The following is an 18,705-nucleotide window of genomic DNA, read 5'->3' as shown; positions in this document are numbered from 1 at the left end:
TCCATGAGTCACAGGTATGGAGCCTCTTCCATCTGCCAGTCAACTCGCCCTCGCGCTGGCCATCGTCAAGCATAAACCCGTCAACCTCAACATCAAAGGTATCCGACTAAATACCGCTAAGTCACTAACTCCGTGCAATCAGATGATTCGATGATTCCATGCTGACATCGATGAACTCCCCCTAGAGTATATCCTCCAGATTCGCCAATGTCTTGCGTCGACCACACAGGGCAGTCATGACACTGACAACCACACCTACGCCGAAGATCAGTACTTTGACAGTGTTACGTTCTGGAAGAAGGCCTATGAAAAGTCCGCGGCTGAACAGAGCCAGTTGTTGGATCAAATCTACGATCTCGAACGACGGAATGAATCGCTACTTTCCAAGGTTCAATCCCGCGATTCGGTTCATGAATCGGAGAGTGTTCCCAAGCGAAAACGAGCGAAGACGCAGACCTCTTCCCTATCGGTTGGGGCAGGAGACATAGATAGAGGATGGGAATTCTCAGAAGAATGTAAGTTACGTTACAGTCCAGGCTAAAACTGATCACTTGCTGATGTGGTAGCCTTAGCTACTGCCTGGCTCATGAGGCATTTCTACACGCTCCAGAAGACCCTACAGAAAAAGTCCCCCGCATCCGCTATTGTTAAAGCATCAACAATATTGTGCAAGATGACTGGGGAAGCGATTTCGAAAACCATCATGGTGCATGCAGAAAAGGCCGACCGACCTAAGAGAAACCCGCTACAGGTGCAGCCAGCTGTTTTCGCTGTATTCCGAGCGGCAGAGATGTCCATCCAACTGCTTCTACAAGCGACCAAGAAAGTGTCGACGACAGAGGCAACACAGGACGTTGGAGCCCTAACGTATCATTTAGTGTCCTTGTATGAGTATACGCTGGCTGCCCTTGGACAATATTGCAAGACCCACTGCACTGCTGGAACAAAAGCCAAGCCGAAACAGAGGTCCAAGAAGGCCCAGCTCGACGAGATGGATAAAACACTGTCTCTCATTTCGCAAATGCTGAATACCATGGCCATTTCCCTCGATTTTTCATGTCCCGCCCACTATAGTATTCTAGAGGGATTCCTATTTATTCTCGTGAGCCGCGTGGGTAATGTACTGTCTTTATTCACGTTCCAAGATCTGAAAGTACGCCCCGACCTCGACTCGAAAAAGTTGCCTCTGCCTCATGGGCTAGAAGAGCCACTGCCTGCAGCTCAAAGGGAAGCAAAACAGCTGGTTTGGCTGTTGGAGAGACTTCTAGCTGTGCTGGATTCATCCAAAGATAAAGGTGCATCCACCCTTGCTCATGACGCAGATGCTTCGCTTCTGTCTACATCTAGGCAAAAGATACAAGGCACTCTACTTAAGGCAGTCTTCGGCGACGACAAGACGTGGGAAAATATACTCCGCCGTCCTCCCCATCCAATTGATCATAATAAGAGATATGCGAAAATCACCGATCAGTCCGTCCCGGACTGGTTTACACAAGAAATGTGGAGACTACTGGGATGGGAGATGTTAGCAACAACGGGAGCTAGTAACTGAGTTAGTTCCCCATATTTCTTACAGTTATATTGATTTCGTGGGACGACATGAGATGCAGCGCTTAAAGAGTATACGCAGGCAAGTTATAAGGTAGTGTATAATCGGCGACTATCTGATAGGGATATGTGTCATTATGCACGCAGGTTATGCTATGATGCCATGAATACGAAGCTATCGAGCAGATTTGCTAAATTTAAATTCCTGAGCTCATTTCAAGTTCAAGATCCGCGCTGCGTTACCTCCTAACACAGCCATCTCAGTCGCATCATTCGTATTGAACGCATCTTTAATTGCCCTGTAGTTCGTGGTCACGCTGGACCACTCACTCCCCTCATTGCCATCCAGAGGTGGAAAGAAGGGATGGTCGGTTCCTAAAGAGTCAGTTCCGAAGACGAAGAGGTAGGTGGATATTCCATACCAAAGAGAAGCCTATCAGCCCCAGACGCTGTCAGGGCAGCGTTCAGACCTGCCGTCCCATATACCACTGCATCCAAGTAAATGTTTGTCCTCAGCACATCCCACACACTGCGCTGTGGTCCAGGGACATTGCCACCGTTCGCGACGAACTTCCGCTCATGATGAATACAACTATCAATGCGACCCGCAAGGAACGGAAGGGTTCCTCCCGAATGCGCCAGCAAGATCTTCAAGCGTGGAAAGCGGTCGAACACTCCAGCCAACAACATCCGAGTGACCGCAATGGTGGTCTCCAGGGGAAACCCTAGCGCCAGCGGGAGGACATGGCCGTAACGGTTTGTCGCATCCGTTCCCCCAAAGGCCTTATCTGGGAGGCCGTAGTGCGGGTGGAGGAACAGAAGCGATTCCGTTTGCTCTAATACTCCCCAGATTGGGTTCAGTTCGGCATCATCCAGTCCCTTTCCAAGCCCGGATGTGCCCATGATCACGCCGCGGATGTGTGGTAACGTCTTGAGACGGGTGATTTCATTAGCGATGATGTCCGGCGATGTGGCACTGAGCGGGAGCGCCCCGAAGGCGAAGAGGGATTCCTTTTCATGGAGGGCACGGTTGTTTTCTGGGTCGGTGACTCGATTCACGTGGGCACAGGTCGCCTCGATATCGTCGTTGATGCGCTCCGCCCATGTCTGCGCCTCGTCCGGAGGGAGGAAGTCGAGCCACGGATTTGCGAGAGAGATCACACTGCAATTAATGCCGTGACGACTCATGAAGGCTAGCTTCACGTCAATATCATAGTAGGACGAATCGACGGGGCGGCCGCGTTGGTCGAGAGGAATTGACGGGTCATCGTCCGACGACAGGATGATGAGACGAGGGGTGGAATTGTCGGCCGGGTCATGGATATACGGGACTGTCTTTCGACTCCGGAGCATTTCCATATAGGACGGTGGGTAGACATGAGTGTGGATGTCAACGATGAGGGGGGGCATGGTGACGGCGGCAGTGGAGTCGCTGTGGTTGCGGGAGGAGGGGAGGATCTGTGGTGTAGATGGAGGACACACCTCTTATCACGGGGGGACCTCTACCATAAGCAGTATCGACAAGTGACGATACCTGTATTTTGATAAGGCACCTACTGTACAGGGATTGGAGCTGATAAGGCACTATACCTATACCTGTACCCATCATATTAGGTACCTATCAGGTAATACCTAAATAACCTTAGGATCGTTTTACCAAGATATACATGTTCAACCGTTAGCAACTAAATACAGTCCTATCACAGTTATATTCTTGTTCTTCAGACATTTGCCCTCCCTCCCATGTCATAGATAACCATTAGTTTAGACTTTGATCGGGATAAGCATAAAGAGTCGATCCGATACGTGGCAATGAGAGCCTATCGGGGGAGAGTTTATCTACCCCGCTTGATTCCCCGCCTTCTCTCTGGTATATCCACATGGACTCTTCCAATGTTGCTTCATACATCATCATCCCCGGGTCGGTGATCTCATTCCCACGCCACCCTCTCCCTCCATGGTCTCATCTTCTTCTACTGTAACAATTCTTTGTTCGATCTATCGTCCTTCTTTCATACATCGTTACGGTTGTTGCGACCATGTCCGGCAACTTGCCCCAGCAGGAATGTCATCCCATCACCAGCGCCATCGAGAAAGATGGCCTAGTAATACCAGTAGGTATTGGGTGTAGCTACATCTGTCGACTACATCTGCTCACACACCGACAGATCATCGATTTTGGTCCGTTTCTAAACGGCACCCCTGCCGATAAGCACGCCGTCGCCATGTCCGTCATCAACGCATTCAAAACCTCTGGGTTCCTCTACCTCAAGGATCACGGCGTGCCTCCTTCCGTGGTCTCCCGGGTTTTTGGCTCGTCGGCGCGGTTCTTCGCGCGACCCCAAGATCAGAAGGATAGTCTGTGCTGGACGACCCCGCAGGCGAACCGTGGTTATGTCAAGATGGGAAAAGAGAAGCTCACCAGACCCGACCAGGTAGACCAGGTCGAAACGCTGCGCACTGTCCCTGACATTAAAGAGACAATGGAGATCGGGCGCGAGAATGTCGACGGTTTCCCCAACCGCTGGCCGGATCACCTCGACGACGAAGGAAAAGACTTCAAAGAGACCATGCTCAGTTTCTTTGACATGTGCAAAGCGCTCCATACGGAAGTCATGCGGGCCATTGCCATCGGCCTCAATTTGCCCGAACACTTCTTCGACAATTATGTTGACCAGGGTGACAATAATCTTCGACTCTTACACTATCCTGCCGTGCCCAAAGAAGTATTTCGCAACAACCCATCGCAGGTCCGCGCGGGCGAGCATAGCGACTACGGCTCCATCACGCTGCTGTTCCAGGATCGCCGTGGTGGTCTTCAAGTCTGCAGTCCCAAAGGCACTTTTATTGACGCCACCCCCATTGCCGACACAGTTGTTGTCAACGCAGGCGATTTGCTGGCTCGGTGGTCGAACGACCTGATCAAGAGCACGCGCCATCGAGTCGTCGAGCCACCCAAAGTTATCGGCGACGAAGACTATCTGGATGTCTATCCGGACCGGTATAGCATTGCGTATTTCTGTAATCCCAATTTCAATAAGTTCATTGAAGCTATACCTGGAACATATGGGGAGGAAATCAACCCGGCAAAATACCCTGGTATCGCCGCTGGAGACTACCTTGTCCAGCGACTTACTGCTACGATTTGAGTTTATGGTATTGTGAGTCCGTATGGCGTACTGTTTCTTACTTGATCATTTACTTGTGTGTCTTGCTGGACAAGACACCGGTAACATTTTAACGTGCTTATGCATAGCGAATGGGGATTCAGTAGACGGCATATCCCCTATCTACCTATCAATGTTCACTTATGACTCTCCATTTGATGCTATAGATTTTCGTCTAACCTGATATGTCTAAGACTTTCCCATGGTAACCCTAAAATGAGGATGGCAGCTGGCTCAACCGTCCCCCATCAGTGATGATGATACTGCCGTTCATGTATCCACCCGAAGAACTGGCCATGAAAAGCACCAAGCCCGCCATATCTTCCTCGCTCCCACCACGCGTCGCGGGGATACGGTCGCGGGGAAACGATCCGTCCGAGACGCCTTTCTCCCCTTCTGCGAAGCTCCCTTGCGACATTTCGGAGTGATACAAGCCGGGCGCGATGCCGTTGACGCGGATGCCGTAGGGAACCAAATACGTGGACAGCACCTTAACCAGATGATTTGCTGCCGCCTTCGACGTGTTATAGGAGAGGCCGAACGGCACGGCGCGGTTGTAACCCGCGATCGATGTAGTGATGATCACCTGCGCGAGCGGTGAGGACATGACGTTCTTCTCAGGGGCAGGACGGCGCTTGTTCGCAGCCTCAAGCAGGGGCAGGAACGCAAGCACGGTGTAGTACGCTCCTGTGACGTTGACGTCGAATGTCCTGGTGAAGTCCTCCATGGGGACTGCCCAGAGAAAGTCCCGGACCTGCGAGAGCGTAGGCGGTGATCCGTCTGTGTTCGCGGGTGCCTGCGCGGGCGGGCCGAGAATGCCGCTGTTTGCAACCAGAAGATCAATATGGCTTGTTTGCGCTGCGATGGTGTTATAGGCGGCCTCGAGGGATGGCTTGGAGGTGACGTCTGCGGGGACGGGGATGATCGTGTCGGGCTTCAGTGCGGCGGTCTCCTTCAGGGAATCCTCGCGACGGCCAAGAATAAAGACCTTAGATGCCCCATTTGTGGCTAGAGCTGAGGCCATTATCCGCCCCAGACCTGGGAGGTGTGAGTGACGATGACGCGATACTGGAGGTCATTCATTCGCCCTTACCACTTCCGCCACCTGTGATGACGGCGACGCGGCCCTGGACGGAGAAGAGCTGAGAGGATTGAAGATGAGACATTGTCGAGTAAGTTTGTAATTGCTGATGAGATGGATGTAGGGGATAGAGAGAAAAGGGTGTCGATAGCGAAGCGGTAACGACTCCATCGTGGCACGTGGGGTAACACAAATCGCGGGGTATCTCTATCGTTACTTTACTTTCCGACGCTCGCCATATTGGACAATTTTGGTCCTATTTCAGGGAGCCACGTACGAAGGAATAGGGGTCCTGGAGCATTCTACGATGCTGCTTTTCTCAATGTCGTCCCTAGGGTTTGTACTGTCACGGGACAGCCTTCTATGCTTCAACCAGTCCCATCTTTCTCCCACATAGACACCTCCGACGCTTCCGAGATCATCTTGTAGGTCGGGATTCAATTTCATGGATCCGATTTTACGTTCTGATCAGTCCACAAGCGGAATACTTGAATACTTGAATGAGCTGTTCTCAACGTCATCACTTCCCCGGACGATCCGGCAACCAACATAGTGCGGATGCAACAATACCAGAGTCGTTATAATCAGTCCACATTGTCTTGTAAGGTAGTATCCATTATATGGACACAATGATACTATATTCAATGTTCATGGGAGGACTACTATCTCTATGTGATAGTTTTCTACAGGTTGGTCGACCCTGAAAGGTTCCAGGTCTTTTCTCGTCTCCCTAAACGATAGAACAGTTTCCTAGCTTCAGGCATCCGTGGATATATTGTATTATTCAGAAGCTATTCATGTCCCTCGTGCATGACGCTGTGATCAAACTATATCTCATCCATGCTTCAAAACTAACTCAGGCCTACCCCACAAATTCACGAGTACAACTCAATTCCTTCTAGCCACAGCCTATGAAAAGGCGATGAGCATAGGTTCCTTTTTAGAAACTTCAGGGCAATTTGCTGAGCGGCAAAGGGGCAAGGTCTAACAGGACGCTTTCGTCTTTCCTATTGATCCGGCCGCTTCCAACCGAAACTACTGTGGACGACAAAGTTTTCCACTCCCAGAGCTTGTGATCAGATAGCGAAGCTCACTGGTAGCTGCTGGGCAATATCATATACCGCAAGCGTAAGCCCAGCACTTACGATGGCAAATTTCGGGGACCTGTCTGAATATTTATGCCCCTCGCACCTCCACGGGGTACCTGGAAATTGCCTCTCCATCTCCTGGGTCAATATCTAGTATAGTCAAGAAGACCCAAATTAATGCAAATGTCCCGAAATCTTGTCCTAGGCTTCAGCTTCCTGGGCTGGCTGCCCTTCGTATTGGCACTGCCCAAAGGAAACGGGACCCGGCCTTCCTCTTCCGGCCCATCTGTGGTGGTTCATCCTTCTTCCTTGCCGCACACGTCCTTCAGTGGCATCCCAAGCACCTCAGGTGCAGTGACTGCCTCCTCCATTGGGGGTGGTGTTTCTAGTATGGGAGTTGCCCCGACAGCCACTACGTACCCGAGTGATGGGCAGCTTCACTCTCCCCAGCCTGGGCCTTTTATCCCAGCAGGTGGCGCAGGAACCAGTGGAGAGACTCCCGTCTACCGTCCACAGAGTGACTTTGACTTTGAGTCACTGGTATGATTTGGTCCAGGCAAAGGTCATTCAACTGTCTGCTAACCTACATCAGGCGCTTGCGCTGTACCAAGAGTACATTGAGCTCGACCTCTTCCATGATGGCCTTGCTCGCTTCTCTGAGGAGGACTTCGCTGCTGCTGGGCTTACAGCTGAGGATCGCTTTTTGATCGAGTTTATGGCAGATCAAGAAGTCGGCCATGCCACCATGTTGACAAACATCCTGGGGCCCAACGCCCCCAAGCAGTGTACCTACAATTACCCGTACACAACTGTCCAGGAGTTCCTAGATTTTTGCCAAAAGCTCACCCGCTTCGGTGAATCCGGTGTCTATGGATTCCTGGCTCATCTGAACTCGCGTGAATCAGCCACCCTCCTGCTGCAATCTATCACCACAGAAGCACGACAGCAAATGGTTTTCCGCCAGTTCGAAGGCCTCTTCCCAATGCCCGTGTGGTTCGAAGTGGGAATCCCTCAATCCTGGGCATGGACCTTGCTGGCTCCGTATATCAGTTCTTGTCCCCCCGACCAGACCAGACTGGTGTGGCAGAACTTCCCCGGTCTGTACATTGTGAACCAGCCAAACCCCATCCGCATCAATGCTGGCGCCGCACAGGCCGAAATCCTCGGTAGCGGTACAAACGCACTGAATAGCTCTGGCGTCTCTGCTTCGGACCTGTGCTACAACTCAGACGAGGTGGGAGTTAGTTGCAAGCCTGCTATTACCCGTAACCGCACGCAGCCTCTGTCCTACCCCGGCCGCCAGGTACGACTGAGTTGGGATGCCCCTGGTAACCCCATTGGACCGAACAACAGCTATACGACGTCTACCAACGCAGGAGCCCCGAAGTTTGTTGCCTGGGTGTCGCAGCTGAACGTGACCTATTCACCCCTGACTCTCATCGGTAGTGGACGCGAGGGCACCACCATCCAGCCGGATATGTCGACTTACGAGGGTGATCCGGCGATCAATGGCACCATGTTCGTTGCCATCACCGACTCTGACCCCTACTTGACGCCGTTCAATATTAGCATGATCAACCCGCACGTGGTTGCCGGTCCGGCTATGTACCAGGCTGGTTAATTGATATCATAATAATAAGGGAAGAGAAATACAACCAACTATATCGGGTCTTAGTTAACGTCGCTCGCTGATAAAGGTGGTTTCTGTGTGTTTGGGTGAACCAAGTGCCGTTTCGGACATTTGGTCTACAATGTATATTATTATCGCTCATTTAATGTCTTGAACTCTGAGCTCTGTATCTAAACCTGTCCAGTCATTCTAATATATAATAATGTACCCGTCACTCTCTTTGTACGGTTGGATATCGATCATGTGTTAAGTCCGCTTATATCCGGAGGCGGTGATCGCCAACTTGCTGTCACCAACTTTCTTTCCACGCGACGTCAACAAACCCTCCCTCATCTCATAACACGCCACCACGCTCCTATCCCGTTTCCGATTGCCTTTGCTCAGTGAAAGCTACCATGGACCCTCCTAGGAACCGCAAACAACGACGAGCCGCCGCCACAGCCTCGCAAAATGACTCTTTCGATCCCTCCTCCATCCCAATGGCTCATCCGCCCCGATCGGCGAACAAGGATACAAGGACCAAAACGCTAGTCGATATAATTTCGGAGCGGCAGGGTGAGCTTCTAGAGAGTATGGATGGGGGCTCTGGCGTGAAAAAACGCGAGCCCCAACTCGTTACCATTGATCCAGCGTCGGGCAAGATCTCCGGCATGGATGCGGCGAGCTTCGACACACCGAGCCTAGAAAGGATGCGTAAGGAGCAAGTTACTGTACAGGAAAGTCAAACTACCGATCAAGAACAGCGGGATAAGGACACGGAAGATGACCCCGACGCACCCATGCCACCGTTGATTGACACAATTCTGCTCTCTGTGCCCTTGACGACTCTCCATATGACATTGGCTTATCTCGCGGCTCATCAGTATGCGGAAGCCATTCACCTGGATGTCCTCCTCCGTGAATCCGCATTCGTCGCGTTTCCAGTATTAACCCTGATGATTCATCTTGCCCATGGTCACATCGTGTCGTTCCTTGGCGGCACAGCGCAATCCGACGCATTGTCGTTTTTCCCTTGGAGCCGCGATAAACTTTCCTTGTCATTTCTTAAAAGGCTCCTTTTCCCGCCTTCGCTCCGGACCATGACCTTTCTTCCTCTAGCGATCGTTCTTGGGACCAAGCTGATAACCATCACAAATGAGGAGCCATACTACGCCGTCATGAAGCGAGCCCCTGCCATCGGTACCTTGTGGGTATGGAGTATATTGGAGATTCCAGTGGGAGCCGCTGTGCTGGGTGCACTAGGACCATTGATCTGGGGTGTGTGGTGGAAAGGATATGGCATCCTCTGAGCTTAGGATATGCCGGCTTCTCACAATTGCTGTCACGGTCACGCCGCAACCGACTCCGTATGTCTCCTCGGAGAAGATTTCTCAAATTAGTTCCCGCATCATCATCCTGACTGGTTCCTGAGGGTTCTCATCGACTTTTTGGTCAACACAACCGAGGATATGCCGTACGTGCATAACGTGCCTTGGTTTCGGCGAGAATATGAATGCTTTCATGCGGGCTATATCACGATCGACCCTGGTTTCACAAGCCCAGACTCGATACTAATAACGGATTCCGATTCCTTTTTAGTATAAAGCACTGTGTTCATTCTTTATCAGCAGCATCTATGTTACACAGAAGGTGTCACCTCGGTTGGGCTCCAGATCCGTGATCTGATACGAGAAGGTGATACAAAAAGGAATATCGGGCGTCCAATCTTCACGCGTACAGTCCTATCTGAAGTTCCACGAACCTGTTCTCGTACATCTAATGCCATGTGTTGAACTCTGGTTCGGATCGCTTGTGCGGTTCGGCTGCGATCGCAGTCTCGCGTCATACCAAGATGTGATATGACACGTTAACGGCCAGCCCTAGTCCTGGTCTTGTGCTACCCTCCTTAGTAAAACCGGTCCAGTTCACAATACCGTTGGAACAGCAATATCAGATGCGCTTCCGCTTGCTCTGTCGACAAGCCTGATTCCCTGTTCATTCCTTGGTTCAGGTAGTCCTGGGTGAGATGACGTACGCATGAGAAATCAAGGCAAGAACAATAGCCGAACTACGCGCAAGTGACAGTCCTTGGGTTCCGAATGGCTCTGTGCGCATGGCGTCTTCAGCTGTTGCCGTTCCTATCACATGGACAAAGTTGAACTCTGCTCGCAAAAGCCTTCCTCGACCTGCTTGTTCGCTACCGGCAACACATTCCGTTTCCCCGAGATACTATTGAGCCTGTCCCCAGCCTCACGCGCCCTCTATCTCGCCGTGGATCCTCCGTGATCGGCATTGTGGGTGTGTATGTGCTCTCGTGAACCTGATCTCACGATTGCGACGCATACGACGCTGGACTCATCAGCTGAACACACAGAGGACCGGGGATCAAGGCCCATATCCCGGTCCCCACCGCATCGCTGCCCCTCAGCTCCCTTGGAGGGAATATCAGCGATAGTCCGTATCGATAGCGTTACTACGCAGGAGGGGTAGAGGGGTAGGTATGGGACCACTAGGTCGGTGGCAAGCACAGGGGCTGGCGATCCCAAACTCCAATTGGCAAGGTAATTGCGAGCAGCCTGGGCCACCCCGATGGAGACGAATCTTGAACCTTGATCTAGATTCGATCCATCCAGAAGGAACGTCACGGTCCAAGAAAGGGACCCAGCGAGGGGAAGGGGCTTGGACGTGACAGCTGAACGGTGATCGTGTTACCTACTCGATAGGGCAATAGATGGTGCCTGATCGATGGTGCCGTGACAGGATATAGTACCTAGCCTCTGATGATGTTATGCACGTCCATCTCGATCTTCAGCCCCGTGGGACCGGACAGACCCTCATTGACAGCAGGCCGTCAACCACGCTTGATTGGCGGGCCAGGAAATTAGACGAAAATCAAATAGATTAATCTTCAGGTCCCTTCGGGTTCTGCTGCTCGTCATGCCTCCAGTTGATCCACCCGATTCAGCCAGCCTCGGTGTCTGTGGCTGTGCGTGGCTGTGTGAGCGCCACAGGTTCGATAGACTGCATGAACTATCGATCAAAGCTTCGCAAACTATTTGCGCTAGCCGTCTTCGCCCACACACGACTACTCCGTACTCCGTACACGCAAAAGAAAGCATTCTCAACCCATCCCACCAGAAATCGGCAATAGAGGGTACCCAAATTTTCGGCCCTGATGAGCTCTCCGTTCCATCATCCACCGTAGGCCCAAACGCGAGCACGACCCATGGAACATGCGATCTGCGGTCCGACGCCGACGTCAAAGAACCTTGGGTCGCAGCTTCGACTACTGGTCGATCCCCCATCCTCAGCGATATAGTTGTTCAATAATCGATCCCTTGAAGAAGACCGAATAATGGGGATTCTACTGGTCGAAAGAAGACAGAATAATGGCATCGACATCTGTCATGGATCGATCGTCCGTCGGGATTCTCTTACCCGTTTTAGTTGAGATATATATTTTGCACCGGGATCTGGTGTCAACTTCGTCCCCTCTCGTGATGTCATCCGATAGCCAACTCCTTGAATAATCCGCTTAGCAAAATAAATTTCCTCCAAGCAGTGCCAGACGCAACCCTCGGTCATGTCATGTGATCTTCACATACTATGGAGTGCAGATATTGATGTCGGCTGGAATTGCCTCCGTATATCAGCGGGCGCATGAGCAGTTCGTGCCAAGGACAAGCCATGCGCCTCAGTCCCAACCTTGAGACAAAGACCATGGCTGCATCCACGCTGCATCGTCCTCCCGACTGCGGATGCGCCGCCGTAAAATGTCCTTACTCATGCACCCCACGATAACGCCGATGTATGTAAGCGTGATGAACAGGGAACAAGGATGATGTCTGCCCAACGGTAACAGGGTAGGGGCAGGAAGGAACCCATGTCTCTGGGCGACAACGTCGGCCACACAGGAGACATGACATGGCATGACACCGCATTGCATAAGCCTCTTGGGGGGCCAGACATGGATGCAGGGGTATTCATCCCGAGCTTTCCTTCTCGCGGAAAGCTTTAATGCCGTTCGTCCGTTAGTGCTGAGGCCGGGCGACGCGGGCCCGTCTCCAACAGGAAGCGATCGGTCGGATGCAGGAATTAGAGTAGTTTAGAGGATCTAATCAGGGACGCTCATAAAAACAGTTCTTGTTGGTTTGTTCTCAAGAAAGAATAGTGCACACAAGTCATCAAAAACACAATCATGCATGTACAGTACGCAGTAGCGCCTCCATCCATCCCATTCATTTCATCCGTTGAGCCCTCGTCACTCAACCAACACCTTATCTCCGGTAACCCCAACGCCAGCCCGAAATCGCACAGACAGAAACCCCGAAAATGAAGGTAAAAAGACACTAAAGGACGACGAGAAACAAATTAGCTAGTGACACGATTAATGCGCCCTTGGTGCATCAATCCCACCCCGTGGAGACTAGCGCCTTTGAACCGCGCTAGTAGTGACGACACAATATCGCGGTAGGTGTTCATCTGCGTAAGCTTGAACCGTTGGATTTTACCGCTAGCCGTGCGAGGAATCTCCTCCACGAAAATGATTCCCCCGTCGAGTGCCTTGTAGCTGGCCAATCGTCGCCGCGCGAACATGTACACTTCATCCGGCGTTAGTCGGCTGCCGGCTGCCCCCTTGGTGCGCACGATAAAGGCACGAGGCACTTCCGTGCTACCGTCCCTTGAGGTCACCCCGGTCACTGCGGCGTCTTCGATGCCGGGATGTTGAAGAAGGACAGCCTCCAGCTCCGCTGGTGCGACTTGCCATCTGCTAAAGTTAGCATCCGCTTTCGTTATCCTCTCCGGGACGAGGGGACACAGGGAAAAGGAGAACTTACCCCCGGACCTTGATCAACTCCTTGGTCCGTCCCACAATATAATACAACCCGCTACTCACGTAAGCGATATCGCCGGTGCGAAACCATCCCTGCGAGTCCTTGGCGTCGCTGCGGCCTTTGTAGCCCGTCAGCACGCCGTCTCCTCGCACGTAGAGTTCGCCGGGCTGGTTCTGATCCATGATGATGCGACCGTCTTGTCCCACCAATCGCACGTCATAACCCGGGAGCAGCCGCCCAATGCTCGCAGCGTGGCCCTGTTCGTTGTAACGGTTCTGGAAAATCACGCCCACTTCGGTCATGCCCCAAAGCTGCGCGGCAAGGGCACTTGGGTGGAGGAGTTCCCCGAACTGCTGCATTGAGGCACCATCTATGGGCGCACCAGCGACGCCCACATAGCGCAAAGAGGCCATGTAATCCGCGACAGGCAGATTACACCGGTTAAATGCGTGGATCATGGCCGGCACCATGTACGTCTCGGTGATTTGGTACTGGAAAACCGCCGCGACGTACTGGGTCAGATCAAACCGCGGCAGCACATACAGCGGCTGCCCATACCGGATGGGCTGGATGTGAGCCCAGAGAGAACCGAAGAGATGGAAGAAGGGCAGCGACATCAGACGGGTTACATGGTATGGGACATCGTAATGGATACTGAGGTGGTGGGAGATGATAGCGTGGTGCGAGAGGATCGCAGCCTTGGGCAAGCCTCCAGTGCCGCTGGTGGAGAACATGGCAGCGGGCGTCGATTTCGCAATCGCCTCGCTGTTGAAGGAGACCCAGTCGTTCTCACCATAGCCGAGGAGGTGAGCGAAGTTGAGGAAGCCTGGGTCCCCACCGGTGGGCATGTATGGCGCATTAGCTGCAGCATAGCCCAGCGGGCCTGCAAGGAGCAGGTTGGTTATGTGGTCCGGTGCGGATTCGTCCAGCAGGACAACCTGGCTGGGAAGCATGCCTCGGTTGGCGGACACATTAAGGACAGTGGGGAGGGCATCGCGCGAGGTGATGATCAGCTTAGGGTCTGCCAATTGCAGAATATGCTCAAGCTCCTGTGGTTGACTTCGAGGGTTGGAGCCCATAAACACACCGCCAGCACCGATAACACTGAAGAAGAGTGCGGGGTATATGATCTACGAGAGAAAAAGTGAGTCAGTAACCCTTAGATGGGTGGGACCGTAGAAAAAATTCGGGAAAAGAGGGGAACGGCAGGGAGATTCGGTGAAGAAGATAGTGCGGCTTACATTGTTCCCCAAGTGGACCAGCACACAGTCCCCATGTTGCACATGGTGAGCCTTGAGACCAGCAATTAATGTGCGCACCAGCAGTCGAAAGTGTTGTGCGCTGAGCCACCGAGAAGGGTCCTCGGCATCAATAAACAATGGCCGTGTTTCATCGTAGCGAGCAGGGCCGTGGAAAGCAAATGTCAACAAGTCGGTGAATGTGTGGTTACCCGACTTTGGGGGCGCCAAGGAAGACTCCCAAAGACCCATTGTTTAGTAAGAAAGACGGGAGGGAGTGGAACAATCGAGGGGGAAAAAACCGGGAATTATGGTCGGGGAAGGGAGGATAGGAAGGATAACGAAGGGAGAGGGGAAAAAAAGACATCCTGATGGGAGGGAAATTCGTAGTGATAAATAGATTCTCAATGTGATGTTTCGAAATGGGTTTTTGTCATGCTGGAGACAGGCTGTTCCTTCAGCATTGGGGATTCCAGTCTCCTGGGATGAGCCATCCCGGTGATTTGGAATTGATTTGGAATTACCTGGGCTGTGGCGCTCACCCGACGAACCCGACACATCGTCACTCCGCTCAGATCGGACCGCTGATCGCAGAGACGCTTGCGCCTAGTTCCGCGAATTGAAACACGCGAGCGCCGATCCAGATCGTAGCTGGTGGGTCGGCTATCATGGCCAAGTCGAAAAAGCAACCTTGGGGCGAACAGCTCCCGTCATGTACACGAACTAGGTTCATGATCACCTTGGTGTCTCCATAACTTAATCCGAATATTGGGCAGCCTTCAGCCCGATGGCCTCAACGTCTTCTCATTGGGCTAGCGGGCTGTCATCCATCATCGTGGCTAGTCTCCATAGTCCTTGTTGTCCGCAGCTGAGCAAGGTCATCATCGTTCACCATGAGATTAGTCTTGGAAATCGAACTAGCGTGGGAACTATACGCACATCGGGGCCGCCTTGGAATGCCTGTTTCCTGTGCACAGCCCGCTGATTATCGAGGTGCGCAGGTGTCAATCTCGTTCGTTTCCCAAGGGAATGAACGTCCCCACTGGGGGCCCATTACGGGTTGACGTCTACCATTCCGGGCCCTCGAACCGCCCGCATGAAAGCCATTACTGATGGATTGTCTGCCTGGGTGAATGCGGTGACCAGATTACCCCGCTCACTAATCTTGACACGGGTTGTCGGTAGGGTAAAACTGGGCTGATGATTCATAGTTCGTGCCATAGTGCCGCTGTCTCTGGGCTCGCTAGCCTCTTCAGATGAATGCAGCACGAACCCCTCCCTGCAAGTGATCCGCATTTGCCAGTGAGAAAAAGAAAAAAGGCCAGGTATCTGTGCGTGCCGCATGCACTGGAGTATACTTACCGATCTTGACAAGCCACCATACAGAGTAGATCGCACTACCCACCGGTGAATCCCGATTGTCTATCGTGTTCCATTGATCCTGGGGCCATTGGATCACGTCCCAGTGGAGCTGCATGTGGCGAGAAGCTCATCTTACTTGAGAACTTGATGCTAGCGTCGCTCAATGAACCCTGACCGCGCTGCACGTCTGCTCAAAAGGGAAGTAGCATTCCGGGCTCCAGTTCCTTGGACCATTCAGCCCACCTCGCATTATCGCTAGAGTCGGGGACCAAAAAGATGGAGACGGGATTCCCGGCTCTATTCGTTGGTTCTGTCATACGGGAATCGGTGGATGAGGAGCTGAAGGAGCCAGACACGATGCCATCTCTAGTTGCTCATTGGCAAAGGCCCAGTCCGACTAACACTGCGGAACCGGGGTCCGCCTGATAGTCACATCCATCTAACTTCATCATGGAAGGTGGGATGGATAGATGAAACCGAGAGGGACCCGAGATGCATTGGCTCCCTTTCACTGAGGAGCTGGAGACGGGGATTGCAAACTATTGGTGCATGGTCTATCCTGATCTTTTCATGTACGTCAACTTTTCGGGAAGCATCCCACCTGGCCTCGGATGTCATTGTGCGTAAGACTCAAAAGAGACATGTGCCCGGCCCTGTGACCTGGACGGGTACAAAGCCATCCAACCAGTTTCGCTTAATTGTTTTGGTATACCCTACCTGGCCTCTGTCAATCACTTTGTACCCGCTGCTGTACCTGACTTGGACGCATCGCCGTTAGCATCCATACTGGGTTGTTCCCTGTCCCTTTTCTTTCTTCTCTCCGCTTCTTCTGAGTGACTGCTACACATCCATCATGTCATTATCCGAAAAGAGTGTCATCTCTATACCTCCTCCTGCCAAGTGTGCATCTGGGACGGCAAGCCCAACGTCGACCATTCCAAGTGAAAGGACGCTGGCTGATAGCGAGAATGCTATCCCCAGGAGCATGTCAGAGAAGCCGAAGCAGCCTCTTCCTCGAGAGAGCGAGCTTTTCGACCTCGAGGCTCAGGCATACAAGAAGCAGAGGTTCGCCTCAATCCGATATACCATCTTGGATATCTACCGGCGGCTTTTCTCTCTTGTGTTTCTCGCCAATGTCGGCGTTTTCGTTGCCATCATGGTCACAGACCGCAAACTCCTGGCGTTGGTGAACGCCACTGCAGCCAATCTGATGGCATGTGGTTTAGCACGCCAGCCTCTGGTCGTGAACACCATCTTCTACACTGTCTGCTCAATTCCTCGATGGGCACCCTTACGACTTCGTCGTATTGCCTCAAAGGTGTACCATTACGGCGGCGTCCACAGCGGGTGTGGAGTGGCGTCGTTCGTATGGTACGCTGGCTTTGTAGGCTTGATGTCCAAGGAGTTCTGGGCTCCAGCGACAGACATGTCAATCATTTCTGTGACGCCAGTCATTCTGGCGTACATCATCTTGGCATTCCTGCTTGCCATAATTGTCGTGGCCTACCCGGCTTTTCGCTTCAAACGACACGACTACTTTGAGCTCACTCATCGCTTCTCTGGATGGCTCATTATAGCCTTGTTCGTGATCTTGCTTCTCGTATTTTCCGACGAAGCGAGCCGGTCTGCCGGTCAACCATTAGGGCGCTTCCTTATCGAGCTCCCTGCTTTCTGGTTCCTGATGGTCACCGTTGTGGCCATCGTCCACCCCTGGATCTTCCTCCGCAAAGTCAAGGTCCAGCCGGAATACCTGTCCCCTCATGCCGTTCGGCTGCATATGGACCACACAACAACAGCTTTTGGCAAGGGCATCCAGTTGGCAACACATCCCCTCCAAGACTGGCACGGCTTTGCCACATTCCCTGACCCGGATGGCAAGTCATTCTCCTGTCTTGTATCGAAGGCTGGAGACTGGACTTCTGCGTGTATCAAAAACCAGCCAACGCACCTTTGGAAGCGGGGGGTTCTGATTTATGGGTTTGCGTACGCGATGCGAGTTTACAAGCGCGTGGTGGTCGTCACGACGGGTTCTGGCATTGGACCCTGCCTCTCCTTCCTAGGTGATGACAACCGTCCCGATCTGCGCGTTGTGTGGCAGACACGGGCGCCGTTGCGAACATATGGACAGGAGATCCTCAACCTCGTGTCCAAGATGGATGCGAACCCGGTGATCATCGACACTAACTCGTCGGGACGCACGGATATGGTGCCGATCATTCGGCAACTTGCGAAGGAACATAATGCGGAAGCTGTTTGCGTTATCAGCAATCCGTTTGTAACGAAGAAAGTGGTGTATGAGTTGGAGTCGACTGGAGTGGCGGCGTTCGGACCTATTTTTGATTCATGATTTGAATTTTTGGGGAGTTACTGGTTCTGTCTTTGGCATGTATTTTAACACGGAGTCTGTTGGGCTTTGCCAGGGGAGTTATATATTTCAGCGATTGTTTTCTGGGTTGGAGTTGCGAGACGGTTGAGTTTGTGAGGTTGAGAAGTAGAGAAGGGGAAAAGTTGGTGGTGGTTGTTCAATACCCAACGGCGTTGTTTCACCTGACTTGATGCACCTCTTTGTTTTTGTTTCTGGTTAGCAAATGATTTCCCCTCCACATCCAACGGTTTCAGGTCCTCCTGTAGTGTAAGGCTAAGCTGTGCGCTGTCAGACAGCCGGTTGTGACATGTCGCTTTTATCTAAATATGCTCTACCAATAGGACGGGTGATTTCGGCTGTTGTTGGTTGGGCTTCACGAGCTTACCAAGTACATCCAACACGAGGACCAAAC

At 52.3% G+C, this 18,705-nt stretch overlaps 9 protein-coding genes across 9 annotated transcripts; 5 read left to right on the top strand and 4 right to left on the bottom strand.

Annotated features, from left to right (window-relative positions):
- Window positions 1-16: 16 nt before the first annotated feature.
- On the top strand, window positions 17-1,552 carry BDV59DRAFT_203638 (uncharacterized protein; the record flags this gene model as incomplete). The annotated part of the gene is made up of 3 exons (XM_073694303.1): window positions 17-98; window positions 186-515; window positions 573-1,552. 3 exons carry the CDS (start codon window positions 17-19, stop codon window positions 1,550-1,552), a joined length of 1,392 nt encoding a protein of 463 aa, XP_073545946.1.
- Window positions 1,553-1,640: 88 nt separating this feature from the next.
- BDV59DRAFT_70284 (amidohydrolase family protein) lies at window positions 1,641-3,028 on the bottom strand. The gene is made up of 2 exons (XM_073696938.1): window positions 1,971-3,028; window positions 1,641-1,923 (listed from the first exon to the last, which is right to left on the bottom strand). The coding sequence occupies exons 1-2, from the start codon at window positions 2,956-2,958 to the stop codon at window positions 1,760-1,762; spliced, it is 1,152 nt and encodes a 383-aa protein (XP_073545945.1). The 5' UTR covers window positions 2,959-3,028; the 3' UTR covers window positions 1,641-1,759.
- A 445-nt stretch (window positions 3,029-3,473) lies between these two features.
- BDV59DRAFT_70282 (isopenicillin N synthase family dioxygenase) lies at window positions 3,474-4,836 on the top strand. Its single transcript, XM_073696937.1, has 2 exons — window positions 3,474-3,662; window positions 3,717-4,836. Exons 1-2 carry the CDS (start codon window positions 3,588-3,590, stop codon window positions 4,695-4,697), a joined length of 1,056 nt encoding a protein of 351 aa, XP_073545944.1. The 5' UTR covers window positions 3,474-3,587; the 3' UTR covers window positions 4,698-4,836.
- A 15-nt stretch (window positions 4,837-4,851) lies between these two features.
- Window positions 4,852-5,927, bottom strand: BDV59DRAFT_182712 (SDR family NAD(P)-dependent oxidoreductase). Its single transcript, XM_073690394.1, has 2 exons — window positions 5,809-5,927; window positions 4,852-5,753 (listed from the first exon to the last, which is right to left on the bottom strand). Exons 1-2 carry the CDS (start codon window positions 5,879-5,881, stop codon window positions 4,927-4,929), a joined length of 900 nt encoding a protein of 299 aa, XP_073545943.1. The 5' UTR covers window positions 5,882-5,927; the 3' UTR covers window positions 4,852-4,926.
- Window positions 5,928-7,067: 1,140 nt separating this feature from the next.
- BDV59DRAFT_203634 (ferritin-like domain-containing protein) lies at window positions 7,068-8,505 on the top strand (the record flags this gene model as incomplete). The annotated part of the gene is made up of 2 exons (XM_073694302.1): window positions 7,068-7,424; window positions 7,477-8,505. The coding sequence occupies 2 exons, from the start codon at window positions 7,068-7,070 to the stop codon at window positions 8,503-8,505; spliced, it is 1,386 nt and encodes a 461-aa protein (XP_073545942.1).
- A 332-nt stretch (window positions 8,506-8,837) lies between these two features.
- On the top strand, window positions 8,838-10,000 carry BDV59DRAFT_70263 (uncharacterized protein). Its single transcript, XM_073696935.1, has 2 exons — window positions 8,838-9,860; window positions 9,926-10,000. Exon 1 carries the CDS (start codon window positions 8,910-8,912, stop codon window positions 9,801-9,803), a length of 894 nt encoding a protein of 297 aa, XP_073545941.1. The 5' UTR covers window positions 8,838-8,909; the 3' UTR covers window positions 9,804-9,860; window positions 9,926-10,000.
- Window positions 10,001-11,254: 1,254 nt separating this feature from the next.
- Window positions 11,255-11,992, bottom strand: BDV59DRAFT_70270 (uncharacterized protein). Its single transcript, XM_073696936.1, has one exon. It carries the CDS (start codon window positions 11,796-11,798, stop codon window positions 11,328-11,330), a length of 471 nt encoding a protein of 156 aa, XP_073545940.1. The 5' UTR covers window positions 11,799-11,992; the 3' UTR covers window positions 11,255-11,327.
- Window positions 11,993-12,805: 813 nt separating this feature from the next.
- Window positions 12,806-15,085, bottom strand: afeA (adenylate-forming enzyme AfeA). Its single transcript, XM_073696934.1, has 3 exons — window positions 14,570-15,085; window positions 13,332-14,458; window positions 12,806-13,261 (listed from the first exon to the last, which is right to left on the bottom strand). The coding sequence occupies exons 1-3, from the start codon at window positions 14,816-14,818 to the stop codon at window positions 12,865-12,867; spliced, it is 1,773 nt and encodes a 590-aa protein (XP_073545939.1). The 5' UTR covers window positions 14,819-15,085; the 3' UTR covers window positions 12,806-12,864.
- A 1,830-nt stretch (window positions 15,086-16,915) lies between these two features.
- On the top strand, window positions 16,916-18,446 carry BDV59DRAFT_182704 (integral membrane protein TmpA). Its single transcript, XM_073690393.1, has one exon. It carries the CDS (start codon window positions 17,085-17,087, stop codon window positions 18,273-18,275), a length of 1,191 nt encoding a protein of 396 aa, XP_073545938.1. The 5' UTR covers window positions 16,916-17,084; the 3' UTR covers window positions 18,276-18,446.
- Window positions 18,447-18,705: the final 259 nt, after the last annotated feature.

This window comes from Aspergillus ambiguus (genome assembly GCF_047715705.1).
Source record: "Aspergillus ambiguus strain CBS 117.58 unplaced genomic scaffold BDV59scaffold_26, whole genome shotgun sequence".
In the NCBI taxonomy this organism is placed as follows: domain Eukaryota; kingdom Fungi; phylum Ascomycota; class Eurotiomycetes; order Eurotiales; family Aspergillaceae; genus Aspergillus; species Aspergillus ambiguus.
This window is presented reverse-complemented; position numbering and strand designations above follow the sequence as displayed.

Excerpts from the sequence above, each read along its gene's own strand:
- BDV59DRAFT_70284 (XM_073696938.1), bottom strand. The coding sequence starts at position 2,958 with ATGCCCCCCCTCATCGTTGACATCCACACTCATGTCTACCCACCGTCC. Across the intron at positions 1,924-1,970 it reads GGCTGATAGGCTTCTCTTTG|GAACCGACCATCCCTTCTTT; the intron begins GTATGGAATATC and ends CTGACTCTTTAG.
- BDV59DRAFT_70282 (XM_073696937.1), top strand. The coding sequence starts at position 3,588 with ATGTCCGGCAACTTGCCCCAGCAGGAATGTCATCCCATCACCAGCGCC. Across the intron at positions 3,663-3,716 it reads AAGATGGCCTAGTAATACCA|ATCATCGATTTTGGTCCGTT; the intron begins GTAGGTATTGGG and ends ACACACCGACAG.
- BDV59DRAFT_182712 (XM_073690394.1), bottom strand. The coding sequence starts at position 5,881 with ATGTCTCATCTTCAATCCTCTCAGCTCTTCTCCGTCCAGGGCCGCGTC. Across the intron at positions 5,754-5,808 it reads CATCACAGGTGGCGGAAGTG|GTCTGGGGCGGATAATGGCC; the intron begins GTAAGGGCGAAT and ends CACACCTCCCAG.
- BDV59DRAFT_70263 (XM_073696935.1), top strand. The coding sequence starts at position 8,910 with ATGGACCCTCCTAGGAACCGCAAACAACGACGAGCCGCCGCCACAGCC.
- BDV59DRAFT_70270 (XM_073696936.1), bottom strand. The coding sequence starts at position 11,798 with ATGGGGGATCGACCAGTAGTCGAAGCTGCGACCCAAGGTTCTTTGACG.
- afeA (XM_073696934.1), bottom strand. The coding sequence starts at position 14,818 with ATGGGTCTTTGGGAGTCTTCCTTGGCGCCCCCAAAGTCGGGTAACCAC. Across the intron at positions 14,459-14,569 it reads TGGTCCACTTGGGGAACAAT|ATCATATACCCCGCACTCTT; the intron begins GTAAGCCGCACT and ends TTTCTCTCGTAG. Across the intron at positions 13,262-13,331 it reads GAGTTGATCAAGGTCCGGGG|ATGGCAAGTCGCACCAGCGG; the intron begins GTAAGTTCTCCT and ends TAACTTTAGCAG.
- BDV59DRAFT_182704 (XM_073690393.1), top strand. The coding sequence starts at position 17,085 with ATGGTCACAGACCGCAAACTCCTGGCGTTGGTGAACGCCACTGCAGCC.